Consider the following 25448-nt stretch of genomic DNA (forward strand, 5'->3'; position numbering starts at 1 on the left):
CTCTGGCGACTCCTTTGCCTCTCCTGGTTCCCGTAACAGTGCAAGGAAGGAAGGTGAATGCGGTGGTCGATACAGGAAACTCCTACACGCTGATGAGGGAACATCTATGGAGGCAACTCTGCGAACAAGAGGTCAAGTGTGATGTTCCTTCTCCTCAGAAGTTTGTTATGGCTGATGGAAAAACACACCAGACGCAAACCCAGAGAAGGTTCCATTACATCTGGCACACTATCGAATGTGGGCTGGACACCTACATCATGAGCAACTCTCACCTGTCCTTCCCTCGGATCGTGGGGCTGGACTTCTTAAAAGCCACGGGCTAAAAACAGAGGAGGGAGTCTCTTATTATCCCTTCATAAGGTCCCAACCCCACTCTGCGCCATCTACATCAGCACAAAGGAGACACACTCATCTCCCGGCGACAGCCAATCTGTATCTCGCCTTACCTGTGACTCCTGATGATCTACTATGCGCGGAGGAAAACACAGAAAGTGTGACATCCTGGGACACCGACAATGAAGAGGAGCTACTGAAACTAATGGCCGCTTGGCCCCGCACCACCTCCAACATCTTAGGCAAAACAGCATTAGAGAAACACAAAATCACTTTATCTGACGACACCCCATTTCGATCCAGAGCATACAGAGTATCACCTTTAAAGAAGAAAATAATAGAAGATCAAGTCAACCAGATGCTGAAGGACAACATCATTGAACCTTCATGTTCGTCATGGTCATCACCTGTTGTTTTAGTACCCAAACCCGATGGGACTTGCCGTTTCTGTGTAGATTTCAGAAAGTTGAACAGCAAGACCAAACCTGATGCGTATCCGATGCAATTAATACACGACATTATTGAATCACTGGATGGCGCCTCCTGGTTCTCAACATTGGATCTGCAATCTGGTTACTGGCAGGTGGAGATGGAAAGAGAGAACTGTGAGAAGACCGCCTTTATCACTACGAAAGGTCTGTTTTAATTTCGGTCCATGCCCTACGGACTCAGAAATGCAGCTGCATCGTTCCAACGACTGATGGAGAAAGTCTTGACGGATCTATGGGGAAAATATTGCTTTGTCTATATAGATGACATCATTATTTATTCACAATCATTAGAACAACATAGGATGCATCTCAACGCAGAATTTTCCAGACTCACTCAAGCCAATCTCTTCCTCAACATAAAGAAGTGTAATTTTTTCAAAAGGCGGCTGAAGTTCCTTGGTCGTGTCATCTCTGAAGAAGGTGTGCAGCTAGACCCGGAGAAAACAAAGGCGGTGGCAGAATATCTTCCTCCTCAAGACTTAAAATCTCTTCAACGTTTTCTGGGTCTCGCCGGCTGGTATCACAAGTTCATTCCCCACTTTGCTGACATAACAGCTCCATTAAATAATTTAAAAAGGAAGATAGTAAAATGGGAGTGGACCGAAGAATGCCAGAACAGCATGGATGTCATCAAACACGCACTTCAAAACCCACCAGTACTAATACAACCGAACCTAAATCTGCCATTCCAATTACACACCGACGCCAGCGAGGTGGGCCTGGGAGCCATCCTCACGCAAACTTCAGCAGAAGGAGAACGAGCAGTAGCTCATGCCTCGCGACTGTTGAGAGGAGCCGAGCAGAATTACTCCACATCAGAAAAGGAGTGTTTGGCCGTGGTCTGGACTGTAGAAAAATGGAGGCACTATCTAGAAGGTCGCGCTTTCGAGGTCTTTACCGATCATGCCGCCCTGTCATGGGCCTTCAACTGCCCGAAAAACCAGCTCTCGTCTCACCCGATGGTCGAGACCCAACCAGCTCTCGTCTCACCCGGGGTCGAGAATCAAAATACAGGTTTTTAAACAACACTTCCGGTTTTGCACAATTGAGGCAGGACAAGTAAAGACGCGACACCGGAAGTGTTGTTTAAAAACCCGTATTTTGATCCTCGATCCCGTAGCAAAGTAACTAGTGATTTCATTAAATCCAAGAGTTACATAGTGGTGGCCCGTACGTATGGGGAATCGATATTTTTGGGTAGGACGTTATGCCTACAACAGTTCGTTTTTACAGTACATCATAGAAAAGCCTGTTTAAATCTGGGACCAAATGCGCTATCCCGGGCGCCCCCGCCGTTAAAAGTGGGCACCGCTCCATGTCTCGCCATCACGACATAAGGACCCTACTATCACGAAGCTGCTCTCTAAAGACCAGCCACGAAGCACACGAGATCAGAGGGTCTCTTTCAAACATCACCAAGGGGCATTATATCGCCGGGTACCAGTAAGACACGGAGAGAAATTTCAGTTAGTTGTCCCCCAGTCATTAATAAAAAACTTTCTACACTACTATCATGACAATCCCTTGGGAGGACACTTGGGGCAACTAAAAACCCTGCTGAGGTTACTAGATGTGGCATGGTGGCCCACGGTGTGAAAAGACGTCTGGCACTATGTGAGAACATGCAGCGTATGTCAACAGTATAAAACGGAAAACAGTAGACCTAGTGGGCTACTACAGAGCACGGAGGTTCCAGAGGCAGGACATCATTGGTCCTTTTCCTTAAAAGGGATTGGACATCATGGGTCCTTTTCCTTAAAGTAAAAGGCAAAATGAATATCTGCTGGTGGTGGTAGATTATTTCATGAAATGGGTGGAGATGTTTCCCCTCAGGAATGTAAAGATGCCAAAACTGGTGAAAGTGCTAAGAGAGGAAATCTTTACTGGATGGGGTGTCCCCAAATATCTAGTATCCGATCGAGGACCCCAGTTTATGTCTCAGCTGCTGGCACACCTCTGCCAAACCTGGGGGAGCGTCCAAAAGGGCTAACTACGAGCTACCACCCACAAACGAACCTGACAGTGTTCACATCTCGCAGGACCTGGCATGGTCCTGTCACATCAATACCGTGGTAAAAAAGGCCCGGAAGCGTCTGTACCACCTTAGACGCTTGAGAGACTTCAGACTGCCCTCCAAGGTGCTCAGGAATTTCTACTCCTGCACCATAGAGAGCATCCTGACGAGAAACATCATGACCTGGATCGGGAACAGCACCATGCAGGACAGACGAGCTCTACAGAGGGTGGTGCGATCAGAGCAGAGTGCCAGTGTAGGCCTGTGTAAATCAGATCCCTCGATTTATTATTTAGTGCACGCGGTTTGTTCGCACAGCTCTGTACTTTTTACTAATGTAAACTTAAGCCAGACTGGCTCCTAGGTAAATATTTTGACTCTTCACTCCTGCTGACATTTGGCCAACAGTAAAATCTTTTTCGACTCATCAGTCCAAATGTTTGGCATTACATCTTCCACCTGCTCCCCTAATTCTTTTTCCCAAACACACAAGGCCCACATGGCGAAAGCAAATAGCTTAGTGACATGTTAGCAGTTACACATCAGGCAGACACATGTGGTGCAGTAAGTAATTCTTTTACAGACATCATTGTAATACTAGTAGGAATGCAATGTAGTCTAATGTATTATATGTTAAATAAAATAAAATAATGTAATTTACAATAATGTAATGTTATAAATTGACTTGTAGATGCACAATGAATTATTAGATATTTGTTGATTTGTTTTTTTTATTTAATTTGCTATACAGAAATGATTTACTTAAATGGCTTGCTAAAACTGATGCATTGTGGAATTTGGTTAACAAAAAAAGTGGCGCTATTGTACCTAGTGGACAGAACTCTTAGGAATCTTTTAGCTGTTTGGTAAAGTAGATGTGTATTAGTTGTCTAGATAATTATTATAATTATTAGATAATTATCAGATTATCTAGAGACATTATAGATATAGACATTATATACAGGCATCTTTAGTTTATAATGTCTATGGGCATCTATGAGAAAATAGCTATCATATAGACGTCTAATAGATGTGGTAATGTCAAGAAGGATTATTCATTTTACTGTTTTAAGGTAAAATGTGTCAGTGCAAGATATTGATTTTAATTAGATATGTAAGGTATTGATGTTTTTATCAGCAAATATCTATACTGATGTTAGCACTCTTGTTTGTGCCTTACAAGTTTACAAGTACAAGTTCAAAAATTAAATCAGATGCTATATTCAATTTTATCCGTACACTTATATGCAGAAACAGTTCGTACACTTATGGTGTATGCCTTAAATAAAGTGGCAAACACACTCCATAGCAAAGCTTGTGGTTATTTAAGTATGCAGTTTGGTATCATTAATATGGTGTTTAAGTTCCTTAATTAAGTCCTTTCACCTTGTTCTTTAATGTTAGGTAGTAATATATAACAAACACAAGTATTGATGCTTAGGTTCACAAGGAGCAGTGCAAGAATATCAATTGGGACTCATCCAGGCCATGAGTTGATATACCCATAAAATGCTCCCCACAACTAGGGAATCTACTGTCTATAAGTCCAAATCTCATAATAATCAATGGTTAATTTGACATTTTTGTTTAATTAAATAGCTTATCACTATAAAAGCTTTTAAGATATAAGTTGATTTTAAATAAAAAAAAAAAATACAAACAACTAATAAGAAAAAACTAATAGCAACATCTTTACATGAATACAAAGGGAAATCCTTAGTGACATGTCATATACTACTGTATATAAGCTCAGACAAGCCTTCAATGTTTTTGTATTTTCATGGACCCTTCTGGTGCAAATATTGGTATGGTACTTTTTTTTACAGTTAAAAAATAAATTATATATATATATATATATATATATATATATATATATATATATATATATATATATATATATATATATATATATATATGTATGTATGTGTGTGTGTGTGTGTGTGTGTGTGTGTTTTATTTTTATTTTATTTAAATATTTTAAAGCAATTTCATTAATAATGAGAGAGAGAGTGTGTGTTTATTACTATTAATATGCATATATTATTTATTTATTTCAGGTCAAGGCAATGACATCAAAGTTTTTAAGTGCAATGGAAAATTTTACAATTCTTTATTTTTCGATGTTTGAAAACCTAGGCCACTTTCGATACATTTACTTTATTATAGCATCTTTCCTATACTGCACTATCTTATTTTTTAATGTTGTTATTATTTTTGTAATATTTGTGGAATCTCCTTTGCACCACCCAATGTACATTTTGATAGCATGCTTATCAATTAATTCTCTTTATGGCACTACTGGCTTCTTTCCTAGATTACTAATTGATTTGTTACTATATTCTCACTCAATCACTCGTTCTGACTGTCATGTGCAAACATTTGTCATTTATACCTATGCATCATATGAGTTTACAATTTTAACATTAATGGCATATGATAGATTTGTTGCTATAAGTAAGCCACTGCAATATCACACCATTATGACACCTAAGGTGCTTACTGTTATGTTAGCTATTTCTGGGCTTTATCCAATGCTTTCTATTGGTTTTGGGATCATTTTCACAGCTAGACTAAGACTGTGTGGTAATGACTTAAGAAAATTGTATTGCAACAACTGGATCATTGCTAAGCTTTCTTGTGAAAATGCTACTTTTGAAAACATTTATGGTTTCGCGGTCCTAGTAACTACAGTTTTAATCCCATTTATTTTCATTTTGTATTCTTATATTAAAATTCTTATGGTTTGTCAAAAATGCTCAAAAGAGGTAAAGACCAAAGCATATCATACTTGCCTTCCCCATCTAGTAACTTTTGTTAATTATTCAATTACAATTTTTTGTGAAATGACCTTCACACGTTTTGAAAATTTACCTTCCGTAATAGCTATCATTCTGTCATTGGAGTTTCTGATTATACCCCCTCTCCTCAATCCTGTGGTTTATGGCCTTAATTTTCCTGAAATTCGCAGAAAAATTCAACATCATCTAAAACTATAAAAAAAAAAAAAAAAAACTAAATAATTACTAAATAAACTGCTAAAACATGAAGGAACATTTGAACATCTAAAACATCTAAGAAGATTTGCTATGCAATCATGTAGGGAGTAGCCACCATGAATTGCTAATTTTAGAAAATATTTTCACAAAAAGAATATGAACCATTATTGATTGTAAACTTTAAATAATACTGATACTATACTGAATAATATGCATTATTTGCTTGTAATGCCAAATGGGAAAATTATTTGTTCTAATTATTAAACTGTTACAACCAACATTCTATTACATTTCAATAATGATTACTATTTTATTTTATGTTTTACAATTAGAAATGTTTGAAAAACTGTGGAATATTATTTTTAATGATGTCAGTTATATACAAAAATAAATGATAATGTTTGTTTTGAAAATATAAAGAAAACTTTTATTTGGATAAATTTAATTTCGTCCAATCTTGGATGTTAGGATTTTTTTTTCACTGTCATACTGTGTGAGGGACAGCAAAGTTTGTCATTTTTAAATTTCACTTGCAAACAAGACAGACAGGACAACTGTAAGTTGAAAACCATAGATAAACCATACTGTATTATGTTGCCAATATGTCAGCAAACATAACACATCGGGAGTCAGTGTTGCATAGAAATGTCAGCAAACATTGGCATGATGATGGCAAAATCTACCCTAGAACAGTAATTTTCAAGTTACTCTTGTGAGGCATGCAGCTGAATTAATTTTGCAGCTCGTACATCACGTTTCATGCTTAGTAGCGGGTGAGCATTTTGTAGTAAAATTCTACAAAAAAAAATCACATGATAGACCTAAATAGTTTGCCATTCACTAGTAAACACAAAGAGAAAAAAACAAGAAAGGTTATTTTTGTGATATGCGTAACATTATTGAAACAGCCACCCTCTTGCCTGCCTTCCTCCTTTATTAGCTTTGACTGTGTAGTTCAGAGGATGATGCATATGCATGTGCAATGCAACTTTAAACGACAGCATAGTCGTGCTGTTGCTTTAATGGTGTTTAATCATATACTTTTGGAAAAATCTGGAAAATAATGGTTTTACCTACTAAACTCCTAATGCTGTTACTTTATTTAAGGTGTTTGAGAGCGTAATTCACCTAAGACTATATGCGTTAAACTACTTTGCTGCTGAACATTGTACTTGAATAAAAACTAAAACTATATATTTAAAGTATAATATACTGTATTTATATCACAGTATGTACTTTAAAAGATAAATAATCTTATTTTGAACCTATGGACCTGAATGAATATTTTTTCATCAAGTTATAAATCTATATACAGTATATAGTGATGTGAAAATGTATGTGAAACTTTCATGGTTCAATTACATTGTTTTCTGCATTAATAAATGATTTCAAGACTTTAGAAATTCACCAGTCTACGGTTGGGCAAATGGAGACATTTGTGACTGTGGCTAGTCTGCCAAAAAGTGGGTACCCAGTCAAAATTACCTGAAAAGTCAACAAAGACTTATCAATGAGGTAAAGAAACAACCCTGAGTGACAGCAAAAGATTTGAAGTAGGATCATCATAGGAACTGGCTATCATCTGTGTTCATGAGTCTACAATATATAAGACATTGAACGAGTAGGGTTTCCATGGTAGGACACAACAAAAGCAGCTCCTGCTTACTAAATAAGAACATTGCTGCATCCATGAAGTTTACAAAAAAAGCGCATTGACACTATACAACAGTATTGCCAAAATATTTTGTGCACTGATGTAACTAAGAATGATCTATTTGGAAGGAACACGCAGCACACCTTCTGGGCACTGCATACTGTATCATCATAAAAACACCTTCTTAGACTAAGGCGAGTCTGTGTGTAGCAGGGTTGTTTTGGTAGTAACTGGCAGGTCACTGAAGTAATCCTCTGAACCTGAAAGTGCAGCATGAGGAGAAATCGGCAGAGAAATGCAGAAAGACCAAAGACCACAACCACTAATCCAGTGTTCAGTTCTTCTCTCAAACAGACAACAAATAAAAGGTAAATCAAAACGTGCAAATTAAGGTGAATACAAATTACATGAAACACACTGCCCAAATAACTGCAAGGTCAGAGGAAAGCATGCACAGTGAAGTTCACAACGAAGTGATTGGTTCCTGAAGCAAGTGAAAACTAGAGTCCATTAAGCAGTGCAGAGGTGTAATGCTATTATCCAGTTGTAAAATACAATTTGCTGATGATGTCATTGTCTGCAGAAAAATCTCTGTTTTTAAAAATACCTTAACTATACTATTAATAACTTGGGGACATGGCCTTGCACAGGAAGAATTGTACAGGAAACAAGACAAGACTCACACTAGAGAGATACTCTGACAAAGCCTGAAGACCTTGTCATCCATTTAGAGCTGGGAGTTGATTACCTGACAAGATTTGGCCACAAAAGCAAAGTAAAAATCTGCTGTGGAGTTATGACCTAGATGTGGCTCGTGACATCTTCATAAGAATTCTTAACCAGATTAGGAAAGTTCTCAACATATCCCAGACCTGTATGTGAGAACCTACAGCATTTGTTTCAATCACTCTTTCCTGCTGCCATGGTCAGACAGATGCTACCACACCAACAGCAGTTAAATAGAAAATAATTTACATACTCTCACTCATCTTCTATACCGCTTTATCCTGTATTCAGGGTCACGGGTACCTGGAGCCTATCCCAGGAGGCTCAGGGCACAAGGCAGGGTACACCCTGGACAGGGTGCCAATCCATCGCAGAGCTCACACACACACACACACACACACACACACACACACACACACACACATTCTCATTCACACACTATGGGCAATTTGGGAACGCCAACTAGCCTAATCTACATGTCTTTGGACTGTGGGAGGAAGCCCACCAAGCATGGGGAGAACATGCAAACTCCATGCACACTGAGCCGGGAATCGAGCCTGGCCAGGAATCGAACCCGGACACTGGAGGTGCAAGGTGCAATTTTACATAATTGAAGCAAATTAGAGATAAATTCTTGCTTCCAAGTTCACATTTACAGTTTACACTAATTATACACCAGACATAACGACAAAAAAAAATGGGAAAACATACATTTGTTAATGTTTTGGTACATCTGCCTAGATGATTGGTCTAAACGTTTGTATTGGTTTTCATCCATCATGTTAAAGAATGCATAGATCACCTAAAGAAGAAAAGAGTTGTGAGTTTGTCACTAAACTGTCTAAACAGCTGTAGATTGAAAATAATGGCCGGGATACATTTTTATTCTATTATGAAGTATACATCATTTAAATCAGTTTAACACTAGAAGCGCCAAGCAGCGGTCTTTTGACCGCAATAGGGTAAAAAAAACAACAACTCCACACTCGATCAAATTCCAGGACCCTCCTTTCATGACTTTTCCTAGATCTGTAAGCTTAAAAAGCCATTTTGCTCTTATTTACGTTACTTATTTTGCTGACAGCTGCGCACCGGTCATGCCGTTTCCTGCCTTTTCCAACCTGCGATTCTCATTACTCTCAGCAGATGTCGCAAGGGATCGCGCCAACTATCTATGCATCATTTAGTGCATATATGTAACTATCTCAGGTTTTATTTAAACTATGCAGTTTATTATATATATATGCCTCCGTGAAATATCGACAATTCGCCAATCATTCTGGCGTTGATAATCAGCGATATTTTATACAGAGATTTAGGGGATCTGCTTTACTTAATTTTATAACGTTTTGAAAAAAATCATTAGTTTGTTCATTCTGTTTGAAGCTTCTGTGAAATTATCTAAAAAAAATTTAAGGCCCCTCCTGAGGATATAAAGCTTTATTATTGTGTTTGATTAAAATCAGATCTACCACAGCAGATAATAAACTATGCAATGTCATAACCGAAGCAAACACCACGATTATGCCTCGTTTCGTTTAGTTTTGCTAGGCAACGGACCACGCGCCTAATCGGCGGGAACGTGGTTCACTTGGCCGCAGTGTATTATAAACCTGCGGAGTGTTTCACTGCTTATGCTCACATAAGAATCATGTAACAAAAACGAGGGAAATGTGGAAGTGGCCACTCAATGAGAACCAAACCAAAGATTTCGGTAACTACACTGAGTGTAACATCTGCATAGTGACACTGAACAGCTGAACAACTTCACTTTTCCATTTACCTCTGAAAAAAAAAAAGTATTTTGTTTGTTTATATTTAAAATTTTTATAACAGTACAAGAAGTACGCATGCGCGCGCGCACACACACACACATACACCTCCCCTAAACCCTCGGTCAACATCCAATCCCCGTCTGTATGCAAATGAGTCAAGACGTGGCCTAACGTAGTGTCATGTCAGATTTAAGCGGTCACAGAGTGGAAAGACTTTGAAGCAGTGGCAGAGTTTTTTCAGTTACATCAAGCACAGTGATGAGTCTATGTTGTTTCATAGTTTATGACATAGTGACACTGATCAGTTGAACAACTTCACTTTACCGTTTACCTCTGAAAAAAAAAGCTGTATTTTGTTTGTCTATATTTTGAATTTTTATAACAGTACAAGAAGTTTGGTTTGTGTAGTTAGATCCCTTGTAGAGAATAAATAAATTCTTTACATCACTACATAAGTACCCTAACACCATTGATAATGAGTTTCAGCTGAAAATAATTCTATACATGTAACCGAAAATGTAGACGCAAATTCCAAATGTATGAAGATGCATGCTATATGTGTGTGTGTGTGTGTGTGTGTGTGTGTGTGTATGTGTAATAGAGGCCGGCTCTACTCAGGGGCAAGAGGGGGCAGCGCAGTAACAAGAAGTACAAGAAGGTAACAGTATCCACACTCAGCGGTCATGGAGTGGAAAGACTTTGAAGCAGTTTATATATTAATCTAAGCTTGAACTTACCAACATTGTTTCGTTCAGATTCCGCTTCAGTGTGTTTCTTAATCTTTCCCCACATTTTTGTGTCAATCAAACAGGTGTGGCAGTAATCAGGCCTGGGGGTGACTACAGAAATTGAACTCAGGTGTGATAAACCACAGTTAAGTTATTTTTTAACAAGGGGGGCAATCACTTTTTCAAAAAGAATAAGAAATCAGGAAGGGGGCAAATAGTTTTTTACACCACTGTATATATATACTATTCAAATAAAATCGCTATTACTTGACCCAGAAGTTTAGTTTAGCACACAAAAAACTCAGTCATTTCAGTAAATCAACCGCATATGTAGTTTATTTACAGTAATTCATTAAAAAAATGAATATACATTGTACAGTACAAGGTAAACACAAGAAAGATTACAAAATAAAAACAAACAAACCGTGTCTACTTTAAAAACAGCTTAGTATACTGTGCACCGAGATGCTGAAATCCCAAGTGGAGAGATATTTGACCGACAGCCTAGAACAAAAGAACTGTAGGTGTGATCACAACCCCCCTGAATGACCGTGCCATCAATCACTGACCACCTCAGAAGTTCCCTCCAATGTATGCTGATGTTTTGCAAGTATTTTTGCAAAACTATAGCACTCTTTGAGAGGTGGTTGGAAGGTGTTATTCATTTACTTATTCTCTACAAGGGCACTAACTACACAGACAAAACTGTTACCTTCTTGTACTGTTATAAAAATTCTAAATACAGTATAAACAAACAAAATACACCTTTTTTTCAGAGGTAAACGGAAAAGTGAAGTTGTTCAGCTGTTCAGTGTCACTATGCAGATGTTACACTTAGTGTAGTTATCGAAATCTTTGGTTTAGTTCTCATTATGTGGCCACTTCCACTTTTCCCTCGCTTTTGTTACATGATCCTTATGTGAGTATAAGCAGTAAAACACTTCACAGGTTTATAATACACCGCGGCCAAGTGAACCACGTTCCCGCCAATTAGACGCGTGGTCCGTCGCCTAGCAACACTGAACGAACCGAGGCATTGTCATGGTGTTTGCTTCGGTTATGTCATAGCATAGTTTATTATCTGCTGTGGTAGATCTGATTTATTCAAATTCAATATTGGTTTAGCGATAATTTCACAGAAGCGAGTTCAGAATTAAATCGCTGCTCCTGCTCCATCCGAGACTTATGGAGCAAGTTCAGAAGCTTCAAATAGAATGAACAAACTAATAAATTTTATCCATACGATATAAAATTAAGTAGAGCTTTCCTTTTTGTTATAGTACAAGCCCCTAGATGGACAAAGGAGGAAAAAAAAACGGCATGACTTGTTTTTTTTCTTCTGCTGTTTTTTTCCTCTTCCTTTGTCCCCTTAGAGACTCTGTAGTAGGTTTTCTCAGTTGAATATAAAGAAAAAAAATACAGTGAATTATCAACACGTGAATGAATGGGCATTGTCCCAGTGAAAGTTGATCTTGGAGCTAAACTATTTGCTTTAGGTGAAAGCGCCATCTAGTGATCATTGTGTGTCAGTAACAGCTTCCCATTCAAAACAATAGGCGGTCAAATGACCGCTGAACCGCGTTATAAGTAGGTGACGCTGGCGTGGTGCTTTTAGTGTTAAAGTAGTACAATGTTTTTACTACTTCAAATCTAAACCTTTAAATTAGCCTGATTCAGCTTAGTGCAATTAGTGAACTGAAATTACAAAAGGTTCAATGTTAGGATACTGATCACACATCTATTCCTGTTTTTTTTATGCACATGGCAAGCATGTTACAAGCTGATTTAGGAATGTTTGTCTGCTCAGAATACACACTGCATCTACCTTAAATCTTACCGCAATCGTTGATGCTCTGTATGACCAGAGCCAACAGACACATTTTAACAAACAGGCAAACTCCCTCTCTTCAATCTATTCAATGGTGAATATCAGAAATAGTGTCTATAATCCAGATGGACAAATAAAGGTTCATATGATTTAAATCCCTGGGTAAGGTTTTTACTTTTTATTACTTTATCTGTTTGTGTGCGTGCATGTGTATCATTTTATTTATTTATTTATTTCATAGGGACAAGTATCCAAAGCTAATTTGCAATGCTTGTCCCTAGTGTTTTTTTTACAAAACAAAACAACATAAATTACAATCAAATTTCACTGATAAAACATGGGGTATACAGAAATTCAGTGAATTAGTTATGTTCGCATGACTTATACCCTTTTAAAACACATTTGAGTTCATATTCATAATGTCCCCATCCTGAATCCTGTTTAAGTTCACGTCTCAAAGAATTACACAAGTTAGAGCCTTGGACAAAGAAACATGACTGTCCAAAAGATGTTTTTCTTAAAGGCACCTTGATAATCTGATCACTTTTGTAATTTTGTTATTTTGATTTTGTCACTACTGTGCACTATATGATACTAAAACTAATAATTTTTAAACCATATAATAATAGTTTATGATCAAGTTTATGACAATAATCATATGATCTGTTTCAACTGATTAGGTCTTGTGTGAGCAATGTTTCAATAAAGTTTAATCAGCTGACCGCTTTCATAAACTGGATGACTTGGTTATCTGTGGGGAGGAATATTGAGAAATTAAAGTGGTGTTGTTTTGTCCAGGGTAGGCTTAATTTTGTGGTTTATATGTAAAAATAAGACATGTTTAAATAAAATTATACACTGGTCATTTTGATGAGGCTGCCAAGGATACCATAGCTGGGAAACAATATAGATACATGACATATAACTTTAAGATATTGAGCCAACCCATAGCAAAGAAAGCCACGCCTTGGGGGAAAAATGCATAAAAATTTGCATATTGGTTCACATAAAAAGGAGTATATAACTGTGTAGTTGCTGTGGCCCAGAGGCAAAGAGTTAAAGAGAGTTTGACAGGTATATACTTTTGCAGCATCTGTATAAGGCAGTTTAATCTTTACACCATTTATGCCCATTAATCTTCTCCTCAATTATTTACAGATTCTACCACACAGGAAGACATTAACAACTATCCACTATGGAGAATATTTCAACCATGTTAATGTTCACCCTCTCTGGTTTAGATGGAACCATGGAAAAAAGATATATGTTTTTTTCTTTGGCAGCATTGGCTTATAATTTTATATTATTGTGTAACATAACCATCATTTTCTGCATTGTCTCAAATAAGCAGCTTCATGAACCCATGTACATATTTTTGTGTAATTTGTGTATAAATGCACTTTACGGCACTTCTGGTTTCTACCCTAAATTAATGCATGATTTGCTCTCCAATATTCATTCTATTTCTTATGCAGGATGTCTAATTCAAATATTCGTGATTTATTCATCTGCTTTATGTGACTACTCAACTTTAACAGTAATGGCCTATGATAGATATGTGGCAATATGTAGACCACTGACATACCATGCAGAAATGACAAACCACAAAATTGTTAAATGTATAATTTTTTGTTGGCTTGCACCATTTTTTTCAATGGTTGTTTTAGTCTTATTAACATCAAGACTAACTTTGTGTGGGTCAAATATTGAAAAACTATATTGTGAAAATTGGGCAGTTGTTAAACTAGCATGTTCCTCTACAACAATGAATAATGTAATTGGATACATAATTATAATAATGTATTTTGGACATGCACTGTTAATTGTTAGCTCATATATCCAGTTGATTGAAAAATGTAAAAAATCACAAGAGGGAAAGTACAAATTCATGCAGACCTGTATGCCACACTTGCTGGCATTGTTCAATGTTACTATTGCCTTGCTATTTGATGTCCTTTATAGTCGATATGGTTCAACTACCTTTCCACAAGGTTTAAGAAATTTTTTTGCACTGGATTTTCTATTTATGCCCCCTATTTTAAACCCTATTATTTATGGACTAAAGCTAACTAAAATACGTGAACAAATAATAAAAATAGTATTCAGTCGTTACTGGTTCCAACATATAAAAAGTTAGGACACAAAAAAGGTCATATGCTTGAACCATAGTGGAAATCTTTGCTGGTTGAAATTAAGCATACTAAAGAATATAAACACAAAGTACATACAGTACAAGGGCTGTACTGAAAGTAATGCAAAAGTGGGCAACTTTTTTCATTATTATTTATTTATTTTATTTATTTATTTTTACATAAGTTACCTATGTCAAACCTATGCATTTTAATTTATATTAAGATCTCAATGCCACTCTCAAGCTTCCTCTACTATTTTGAGGACAGTTAAGCACACTCATTTTCAGCTTTACCATCTCTCAGCAGCAATTTATGTTTATTATCATGATCACCATTACATAAAGTTCGATTCCTACACAAAGCCTGGAAACTCCCCCAAAAAGGACACCCAGGACACATTATTCATATTTTTGCATTTTTAATTAAAGTTGTTTTGTTTTCTTACAGTTTACTTCATTATTGATCTTGAAAAGGTAATTAGGTTGACAACACTTAAAGATGCATGCTGTTATTTTAAAACAGATTAAAAAGTTGACTTAATAAATTAGATACATTTTCTATAATTTGTAATTTCATTTCAAATTTTCAATTTTATTAGTTTCTTTCTCCTTTACTGGATGTTTGTTTCTGGCTGAGGGGCTGAGACTTCTTTACAGGTGAATGAGAGTTACTTTTCCTAGTAATTTCCTACACTGTAAACCCTAATAAGTTCACAGAACTCAAAAATTATTTTGTAACAGTTTACACAAAAGTATTTTAGTGATGTTTTTAAATGTTTTAAGTTTACATAAAATAAAAATTACATTTACATTTGCCTTAAATTATCTCAATGCTATCTTATAATTATTGATATTCGTCAACTTATAATTGTAATAATTTTCAATATTTTTCAACTCATATAATGTGGAAAATACACTTAAAATTTCCAATAATTTTTAACTCAAAATGTGGGAAATGCACTCAAAATAATTTTTAAAGTGAAATACTGATGTCGGCCCACTACACAATTATAATTAGCTAATAATGTAAGAAAACATGAAAGTGACACCACAGTTGCAATTTAACAACTTTTTTTATTCAACACAATGTGCTTTTTAAAAGGCACAAATTAAAGGAGCTCAGTCAAAACAAAGTGCTTGTCATAAAGTAAATCAAAAGGAAAAGGACTCTATAAAAAACAAAATCTGTTTCAAATTAAGTGTTAATAGTTCCATATTCTGGTAGTGATCATTGCTACAGAGTGTATATTTAGTATTTTGGGTCTCCATCTCACATTATGATTAAAAACTCACAAAGGACTCATGATAAAGTTCAATTAGATTCTAAGTATAATCCATCCTCAACAGCAATGACAACTATTAGAATGTGGAGAAGTTTAACACTGTTTTTAAACGTTTTGGCACTTACGGTTCCTTGAAAAACACAAATATTATTCAAATAAAATACTGGTTTCTACTGTGCCGTACTTCAACTGGCAACATCAAGGTAGTGCATCACGGTGGGCATTGGGCAACAGAACATTAAACATGTATAGTGCACGAATTGAACAGTCGTTTCCCACGTTATTTTGTTCAAAAAACTTTAGCAACACGTCAATGTTGTGAATTATTAACAATCAGTGTATTAAAATCTGAGGTAGAACAGGCAAACAGTCACATCTTAAATTTGAGGTAGAAGAGGCAAATGATATTTGTAAAGAGGAGAACAAGAACAAACAAACAAACAAACAAACAAAAAAACTTTAATACTCAGCTCAACAAATCCATTCTGAAGGATTCACTCACTGAACAAATCATTCTTCAGCGTCAGCAGACGCCCTTTCAGTGGTTTGTTGTCCTCAAGACACAACATTGAATAAATGTGAATGTAAGTTCAAGATTCTTTGGGTACAGTAGGTCTAGTGCATAGATGTACCCAAAGAGCAGGAGAAATGAGTCAGCCAAATTTGTGGGACCACTCACAAGTATTTCATCCCCCACGACAATACAGATGCTCTCAGGGCTGAAGAGGGACGCATCAGTAGTGTCATCCATGACGACTGTCAGGAGAGCCAACGGAGTGTCAGTGAGGTCTGGACCATCTGCTGACTATAAAACACAAAAAATACAAGAATGAATTTAGCCCCTCAAAAATACAAATCATGCTAATGATGTCACTTAGCATTTAGACTGCAACTAAGCTACATGTTTAAATTATTTTCTGTACATATTGCTTATATCTTATGTTAGTTTCACACCCATCGGTTAACACTTTTTGAGTACTGGAATGCTTTATACTTACCTTTTCATAATTTCTACATGTCAGTTTGTAGAATAACAACTCAAGTGAACTTCATAAACAGGTCCTAGGGGGTATTCCAAAAGGAAGTTCAACATACTCTGAGCCTAACCCTGAACTCTGAGTTGACTTACCCTGTGAAGTGAAACTCTGAGTTTTCAGTTCCAGAACAGCTGATCTGAGTTAGGTAAGTCGACTCTGAGTATGTCAACTCTGAGTTGAGCCTGTGCCTGACGATTAGTAAAAAGCCATTATAAATAGAGCTCCAATACTGTGATTCACCATGGCAACAGGGGAGAAAACAGGAAGCAGATATTTTCTTGCCGCCGCCATAATAAAAATCACTGACAGTTTTAGATGCCGTCGTCTTTTTACTTTGAATGTAACATCACTTTCTTTTATATTAGCCTTTGAGGAAGTGGTTAAATGTTATTCAGTGGTTTATTTAATTTAATTTTAGGCTGTTTTATTTAATTTGAATTGGCTGAAAATGAAATATAAAAAGATTTTCACATTGGCTCCTCATTTTTGTTTTTATTTGACATATTAAAGTAAATGTTTATTTAGTAGATATTTTAACTTGTAGTAGCTTTTACCACCAACAGATGCTGTTTAACACACATCTGTGTCCTAAGATCCTGCTGAGTAGATAAACATAAAGTGCTGCTCATCTCCACCACGTCCGACAGAGGGTCCTGAACTGAAAACTCAAGAGTCTCACTTTATAGGGTAAGTCAACTCAGAGTTCAGGGTTGAGCTCAGTGTTTGTTGAACCTACTTTCTGGAATAGCCCTCTGGAATGATTAACTCAGAGTTTCCCTTATCTCAGGGTTCACTCTGAGTTTTCACCTAACCTGCTTTCTGGAATTCCCCACTTGTTCTCCTAGAGATCTTTGAGTGATGCTATATGTTTAAACTGATTGGATAGCTAGGCAAAGGGAGGCCAGTACACTTACGTTGCAGGTCCTGAAGAACTTGGAGGCATCTTCACGCAAGTAGACAGGAAGTGCACGAAGGACGAGGGCCCGTCTCATATTTACATCACGTTGTTCCTAGATGGACAAAAAATATCCATTACAATAGTAATTACACAAATGCAGAGCAAACACTTAAAAAAAATCTAAGTGGTAAATAGTTCCATATTCTGATGGTGGTCATTGCCATAGATGGATGGTAGATACAGTATTTTGGGTCACCATTTCTTCAGTAAAACATTTTTCAAATGAATAATTTTCTATTGTAAATACTTAAATAACTCAAAGGAAAAAAATAAACTGTAAACCAGATTTTTACAAAAACAGTAGTTATTTGGACTTCTTCAAATTGAAGCTGATAAAGTATCTTTTTAAGGTACCTCTTTCTGATAGAATACATCTTGTCAAGACATTTATCTCTGATGAGATTGACAATGTTGTGTTCATGCCATAAACACTTAACCTCTCCTAACCAATTCACACTCTGGCTTCTTATAGTTGTCTGCAAACATTTTATCAATAATCTGTTCCTGAATCATGCAAAGTTAAAAATTCACCTGAAAGTCATAAATCCTTATGAGCTTGGCTAGCTCCTCCGCTATCTTGCCAGTCTTGGTGGCCTTGTCTCTGAACAAGGTGGAGTTTAGGCGTGTGTCTGTCCAGCTCCTTGTAGAATTGATTGCGCAGGTTAATGTTGTTGATTCGGTGGAACTCTGCAAACAACTGTACATAGACATAATTACACAGACATGTATAAAGATGAATTAGGAACAGAAATGTAAATGTATTTTAAGAAGTTTTCAGTTGGCAGGTAGCAAAACCAAGGGCAATTCTATTAGGGATGAGTTAGAACCAAAGTCAAAATAGAAAGTTAATTTTTTTTTTTTTTTTTTTTTTAATTTAAAACAGGCTGTATAATGTTATCTAAAGGAAATCTAATAATGAACCTCTGTATATTTTGTTCACGGTGAATTGCAAAAATATGTTACAGCGTGATGTGTTGTCAACTTTTACATTTGTTTTTTGGTGAATTTATTGAAAAATTTGATTAAATAGTCATTTAAATATTGGAAAAATTAATCATGTTCAAAGTGGGCATGCTTAAGAGTCATGTTGATTAATTGCTCTCAACAGGGAGAACACTAAAATAATAATTATATATATATATATATATATATTTTTTTTTTTTTTTTTTTTTTTACCTGTGACTCCATAAGGAGGGCTGGCCATCTGCTCATGACATCTCTCACCCGTGGAGCTACAAGAGCTCCAACGATTTCTTGGCGACGAAGAGCATAGGATGTGTTCATGAGCTTGCCTATGACTAATTGGTTTCTCTTAGTCTTTTCAACTTCATGTATGATTTCTTCTCTCATTGTTTCCAGAGTGGCTGGGGTTTGATCCTTCGGTAGGTTAATGATGTAGTTGACCTCAGCTTTTCGAGCTTTCTTTATGTTTTGATGGGGGTGATCTTTGTCGGGGTTGTTTCGGCTCCGCCTCCCTGTGTTGATAGCGACTTCTGCAACCCCAGCTTTGGCCAGATTGTTACGGTAAGACGCAACATTATACCCTATGTGACGTTTCCATCCCAACTCCCCGTCTTCACCAGTCGTCATTCTGAGACATGGATGAGCTGTAATCAAAGCTTTAGCAGCCATTGCCAATTCCTTTTCATGTGGGTATGGTTTAAAACTGTAGATCGTTTCTGCCATTTTTTTAAGGATTTCACTCTTATGTGACCTCTTTAACTTCAGCAATTTTTCTGATTCTTCATAAACATGATTTCCTTCTTCTAGAATATGCTCCATTTCATAACCAAAACCAGGAACAACAAAGTGATCAGGCCAACTCTTCTGCCGCTGTAATGCATGTGGGAGTATGTCTGTGTCAGAAGATGCAGGAGGTATCACCTTCAGGTCTGACGACTCTCAACGTGCCCTTTTCTGGTAACTCCTTGATGTCCACCAGTAAACAAAGCTCACCATCAAAGTCCGGATCCTCATAGTGCAGGCTAAAGTCCTCATTCAATCTCGGCTTGTACCTTTCTTGCATTATTTCTTTCAGCTCCTTCACTGACTTTGGTCGCTCAAGTAGAGTAAGTTTCAGGGCGGTGTCTCGTGCAACATACACACGTAGCACCTGCTTCTGGGCAGCAGCCATCTTTTGGTTCCTAAAGACAGAAACACATTCATTTTCATGGAGAGTGAAGGTGACACACACAACATTTACATGTCCACAGACCAACTGGTCCACACAGCTCCAAGAGAATGTTAGTCATTTGTTTACGTCCTTCAACAAACCTTCAGTTTAATAATATGAAACGTTTGGGTGTCAAGATCAATCTTCCATCTATGTTGTAAGCACAGAGAGGTGTTTTGTCATTTAGCTCTGATGGGGTGTGAACAGTCAGATTGTTTGGGAAAAGTTCATAGGATGTCAGGTGTTCAATGTAGTGTGTTGTGTGCTCTTGGCAAAGAAAGACAATTGTACTGTTAACCAGGAGAACCTTTTGAATTCTACAGTAATTAGGCAGTCCTCCCTCTTGTCCCACAGACAAAAACATTCCTACATCATAATCAGTTCCATCAATGCAGACCTTTGATGAACTTTAAATAAAATTGCTTGCTGTTATTTGTTTAATGTATGTCTTGGCGACATTTGGAAGCATTGATACCAGTACAGAAGAGACATTTGATGTTTGCTGGTGAGGTTTGAAGAATCCTGAGGCACTGAGGTGGTATGCTACCATGTATTGATGCCTGTCTGCAAGTGTTTTTAACACATTTTTAAAGTTGTGTGTGTCGTAAACAACTCTCTTGAAAAAACGGTGTTTACCCTCATACCTCATCGTCCACAAGTGTACAAGGGGCCCAAAACGGCGAACAAGGTCAGGATAGTGTTCAACGTAGTGATGCTTAGGACAGAGTTTGAAATCTGGAAAAGCTTCTTTTAGCATCTCTTTATGATCCTGTATCTTGGATTGTAAATACTGGATGGACTCCTCTGTGAATTCTAAGCACAGCGATAACTCTACTACCTCTTTTAAGTCCATTAGCACAGTCTATGCTTCATCCTCTTCAGGAACTGCATTCCCAATAATTAAAGGGAGCAGTCTAAGCAATGTGGCATTTTCATGGCCATTACCTCCAATGCTTTTCTTTACAGCGAAGGACTGTGGTATTTTATGAGGTTTTTCAAGCTTGTCTGTGTGCTGGTATGGAAACGATAGAATTCTCTCATTCAAATATTCAAGGGTGAAGTATTTGTGATGGATCATCTCTCCGATACACAGGGCGAGCTCTACAGGCACAATGCCCTCAAAAAGATCATGGAGGGCATCAGGTGGAAAGCCAGTGACGGTATGAAAATGTTCTAGATGCTGGCTATGAATCACAGCTGCAAGCTGAATCACATGAAGGGCTGATCGGTATTTACTGGGAAGATCAGCAAGCGTCCAATATACTGAACATATTTTGTATATTTTGCGTGACGTGCCAAGTGGATTGGCTATTTCCAAATCATCAATGTACAAAATGAGTGGAATCTTTAACTCATCTGAAGACAAGAATGTGTTCTCTTTGAAGTACAAACCATCTTGGTGGCTTACATAATGACCGTTTTGTGCCACTTTTGTTTCCTTAATTTTGTCCAGAATATCTGTATGATTGAAGATTTTTTGTATCATCTCAAGAATGGGAGCATGCACTGCTGTGTGTCCTGGCTGTAGCAGATACTGTACAGGCTTTTCCACAGGATAATTATTTTCGAAGAAGGTTTTCCTTCTCTTGGTTGAGGATAACTGCTTCCCCTTAGCTGTGGCACTAACAATAACATTACTGTCCATAACAGTACTGACAACCAAGTACTGGCGCTGTGATTAGGTTTCCATCTTTCAATATGTTTAATTTTTTTGCCAGTCCTCGCGGAAGCTTGCGGTCCTTACAGAACTTCGCGGAACGTTGGCGGGAAATCGCGGCGACTCACAGTGAGTCAAACCGCATAGGTGAGATAGGGGTATTAGCGTTACTTAGCAAATCAGGGCTGATACTAAGACGGCGCTTAAGAAAACAAGGGCAATAAGACTAACGAAAAAACTGAAGTGGTGGTGGTTTGAAGCAGGGGGATAAAAGTGCGCATTACAAACAAACAAAAACTAATTAAACTGTGTTCCACATCTACGCGGGCTGCCCAAGACTTCCCCACATCAAGGCAAAGTCAAAATGGCTGACTCAGCTTTCCTGAGGGAGAGATAAGCCTCACCCACCAGTACGTTATGACGCTACTGTGTGGTTTCTAATCTTTTTAAGCGTTCCACACAAATTAGCTATAAAATATGGAGCCCTATTCAATTAAAGTGGCTTAAATCTCAACTGAGCTTAACACTTTATAGTTTGGTCAACTCCATAATGACATTTGACTGTTATGACCCTATTAGTTATGAGCTCGTACAACTGTTTGGGATTACAGTGTAGTAATTTCCTCTGTCTTAACTCTCTGGTGGTCCAGAGAAATCAGGGTTCTTTCAAAACCTTTTTTTTTTTGTTTTGTTTTATTTATTTTTAACATTAATTTTAAAGTTAAAACACTTGTGTCAGTATTTTAGTGATATGGAGGGCATAGATTGGGTTTAGATCAGATTTCATCATGAATGTAATAAGGATCAGATAACAAAACTGCAATAAGCAAGCAAGGACAACAGCAAGTGTCAACATGTCTTTTCTTATATACACTTATCATAACACTTTATTAGAAACACCTAATAAAATACTTATACAGATAAAGCGAACTTGTGTATCAAAGTGCTACTCTGAAAAGTAATGTGCGGGGAATACAATCACAGGTGTAGATGAACAATGAGTTTTAATTAATAAAATTTGTTAATTGGATAATCTTGGGATGGCAGCGGTGAGGTTGGCTGCCGTCACGACTGCTCCGACCACCTTTTCTTTGTTTTTGTTTTTTAAGTTAGTTTTCAGCGTTTTAAAATGCGCAAAATCACCACCAGTGAGTACAAAAGGTATGACAGAGACACTTTTGTTTCTATTGGTATACAATTTACTCACAATTCAACGTTTTTCAACTTTGGAGCTATCCAAGTGAGATCCTGAGGGAGAACAAAGGACGTGCCGCGAGGTCGATGACCCCAGGGCCAGGGTAAAGTTCCAGAGAGACATTCGGGACTGCAACCTCCTCTGCTCCACCGAGACATGGCTAAACCCAGCGGTGCCAGACCACGCCATACAGCCGGCCGAGTTCTTCGAGGTTTACCGCATGGACAGGACACGCGACTTAAGAAAGTCAAGGGGAGGCGGCGTGTGTTTAATGGTGAACAGGAGCTGGTGCAACAGCGCATGCGTTGTTCCTCTTACACGCTCCTGCACACCAAATCTGGAACTACTGTCCATCATGTGTCGTCCTTTTTATCTACCTCGAGATTACATAGGTCATAATCAGTGCCATTTATATTCCACCACAAGCGGACATGGACACTGCCTTGAGGCACTCACACAGCACCAGACACAGCACTGGGATGATATGCTCATTGTGGCGGGGACTATAATATGGCTAACCTCAAATGCGCAGCACCGAACTTTTATCAACATATCACCTGACCCACCAGGGGTAAAAGGACACTGGACCACTGTTACACTACAGTCAAGGATGGCTACAAGGCACAATCTCATCCACCGTTTGGTAAATCCAACCACGCCGCCATCTTCCTCATGCCAAAATACAAACAAAGGCTGAAACAGAAAGTTCTGGTTCAGAGGGAGGTCGCGCGCTGGATAGACCAATCAGTGGCCGCGTTACAGGACGTATTTGATGACGCAGACTGGGACAAGTTCCGAAACAGCTCCGATGCCGTCAGCGTGTTTACGGAAGCGGTTGTGGGATTCATGGGAAACTAGCGGATGATACTGTGGAGAAAAAGACTATTAGGACGTTTCCCAACAAGAAGCCGTGGGTGGATAAAACCATCTGTGACGCTCTGAGATCTCGCACTGCTGCCTACAATATGGGAGTTGCGTCGGGGGACATGGACCCGTACAAAGCTGCGTTATATAACGTCCGGAAGGTGGTGAAAGAGGCAAAGCAGCGGTACGGGAGGAAACTAGAGTCACAACTCCAACAGAGTGACTCTAGGAGCCTGTGGCAGGGACTAATAAAGGATTATAAAGCACCAACAACCGGTATGACGAACGCGGACACGACTTTGGCAGATGAGCTGAACACATTCTATGCTCGCTTCGAGGCTGCAGCTAAAGACGCTAGGGATGCTAATGCTAGCGGCGCTAACGGCTACAGACAGGAAGACACTGCCAGCACCAGAAGCGTGCTCATCATCGAGCAGGACGTGAGGAGAGCCTTCAAAAGAGTGAACACCAGGAAAGCAACAGGACCAGACGGCATCTCAAGTCGTATTCTCAGAGCCTGCGCAGACCAGCTAGCACCTGTGTTCACGGAGATATTCAACATCTCTTTATCTCAGTCGGTGATCCCCACATGCTTCAAAGAGTCCATCATTATTCCTGTCCCGAAGAAACCTTATCCTGCTTCCCTCAACGATTATCGCCCTGTAGCCCTCACCTCAGTAGTGATGAAGTGCTTTGAGCACCTGGTCAGAGACTTCATCATGTCTTCACTACCCGACACCCTCGACCCACTACAGTTTGCATACCGCCCGAACTGTTCCAATCCAATGATCCAATCTCTCATCTCCCCAACACATCGCTCACTCACCTGGACACAAGAAATGGGAATTATGTTAAAATGCTCTTCATCGACTACAGCTCTGCATTTAATACCATTATTCCCTCCACACTCACCACCAAGCTGGAGCACCTGGGCTCATCCCTGTGTTAGTGGATCTCCAATTTTCTGACTGGCAAACCACATTCAGTAAGGATGGGCGGACATGTCTCAGCCTCACTCACTCTCAGCACTGGAGCCCCCCAGGGTTGTGTTCTGAGCCCCCTGCTGTTCCCTTTCAAAAGCTACACTCGATGCTGCGTGAAAACGCTATGGGAACATCTTTTTGTTTTGCCGGTTGTGAAGCATGTGTGTATCAAACACGTCAAATTTTGGCATATATAACCTCGGTCAGGTGATGTCATCAAGCGCACCTGCAGGTTATAAATAGGAGTGATTACAATTAGTAAGCTAATATAATACATATAAATAATGAGAAAATGTAACACAGTAAAACTAAAATTGTGATATGAAGTCATATATAACTAAAATTTAGCTGTAAGACAATAAAATAAGGAATAGTCGAGAATGAATCAAAATCACATAAATCTAAACGCAGCTTATGTTTACAGGAACTCTTACTGTAGTTAAAGTAGCAAAACATAATAAAAGGTCAAAAATAAATGGTAAAAAAGCTTACATAATACAGTGAAGAGAGTTGTTACCCAAGCTATGTCCTGTTTACAACCGAGGTTAAAAATTAGAAAGTCAGTCAGTGTATATGTAGCAAAGCACCATTTTTTTTTCATTCCATGTGCAAAGTATAAGAG

At 38.0% G+C, this 25448-nt stretch overlaps 1 protein-coding gene and 1 pseudogene across 1 annotated transcript; both read left to right on the forward strand.

The window, feature by feature from the left end:
- The first annotated feature begins 4928 nt into the window (after positions 1-4928).
- LOC128533328 (olfactory receptor 51L1-like) lies at positions 4929-5858 on the forward strand (annotated as a pseudogene).
- A 7876-nt stretch (positions 5859-13734) lies between these two features.
- Positions 13735-14682, forward strand: LOC128533330 (olfactory receptor 11H6-like). The gene has a single exon (XM_053507569.1). It carries the CDS (start codon positions 13741-13743, stop codon positions 14680-14682), a length of 942 nt encoding a protein of 313 aa, XP_053363544.1. The 5' UTR covers positions 13735-13740.
- The last annotated feature ends 10766 nt before the right edge of the window (positions 14683-25448 follow it).

This window comes from Clarias gariepinus, chromosome 11 (genome assembly GCF_024256425.1).
Source record: "Clarias gariepinus isolate MV-2021 ecotype Netherlands chromosome 11, CGAR_prim_01v2, whole genome shotgun sequence".
NCBI classification, from domain to species: domain Eukaryota; kingdom Metazoa; phylum Chordata; class Actinopteri; order Siluriformes; family Clariidae; genus Clarias; species Clarias gariepinus.

Bases quoted from the DNA above. Each gene is read 5' to 3' on its own strand.
- LOC128533330 (XM_053507569.1), top strand. From the start codon at position 13,741: ATGGAGAATATTTCAACCATGTTAATGTTCACCCTCTCTGGTTTAGAT.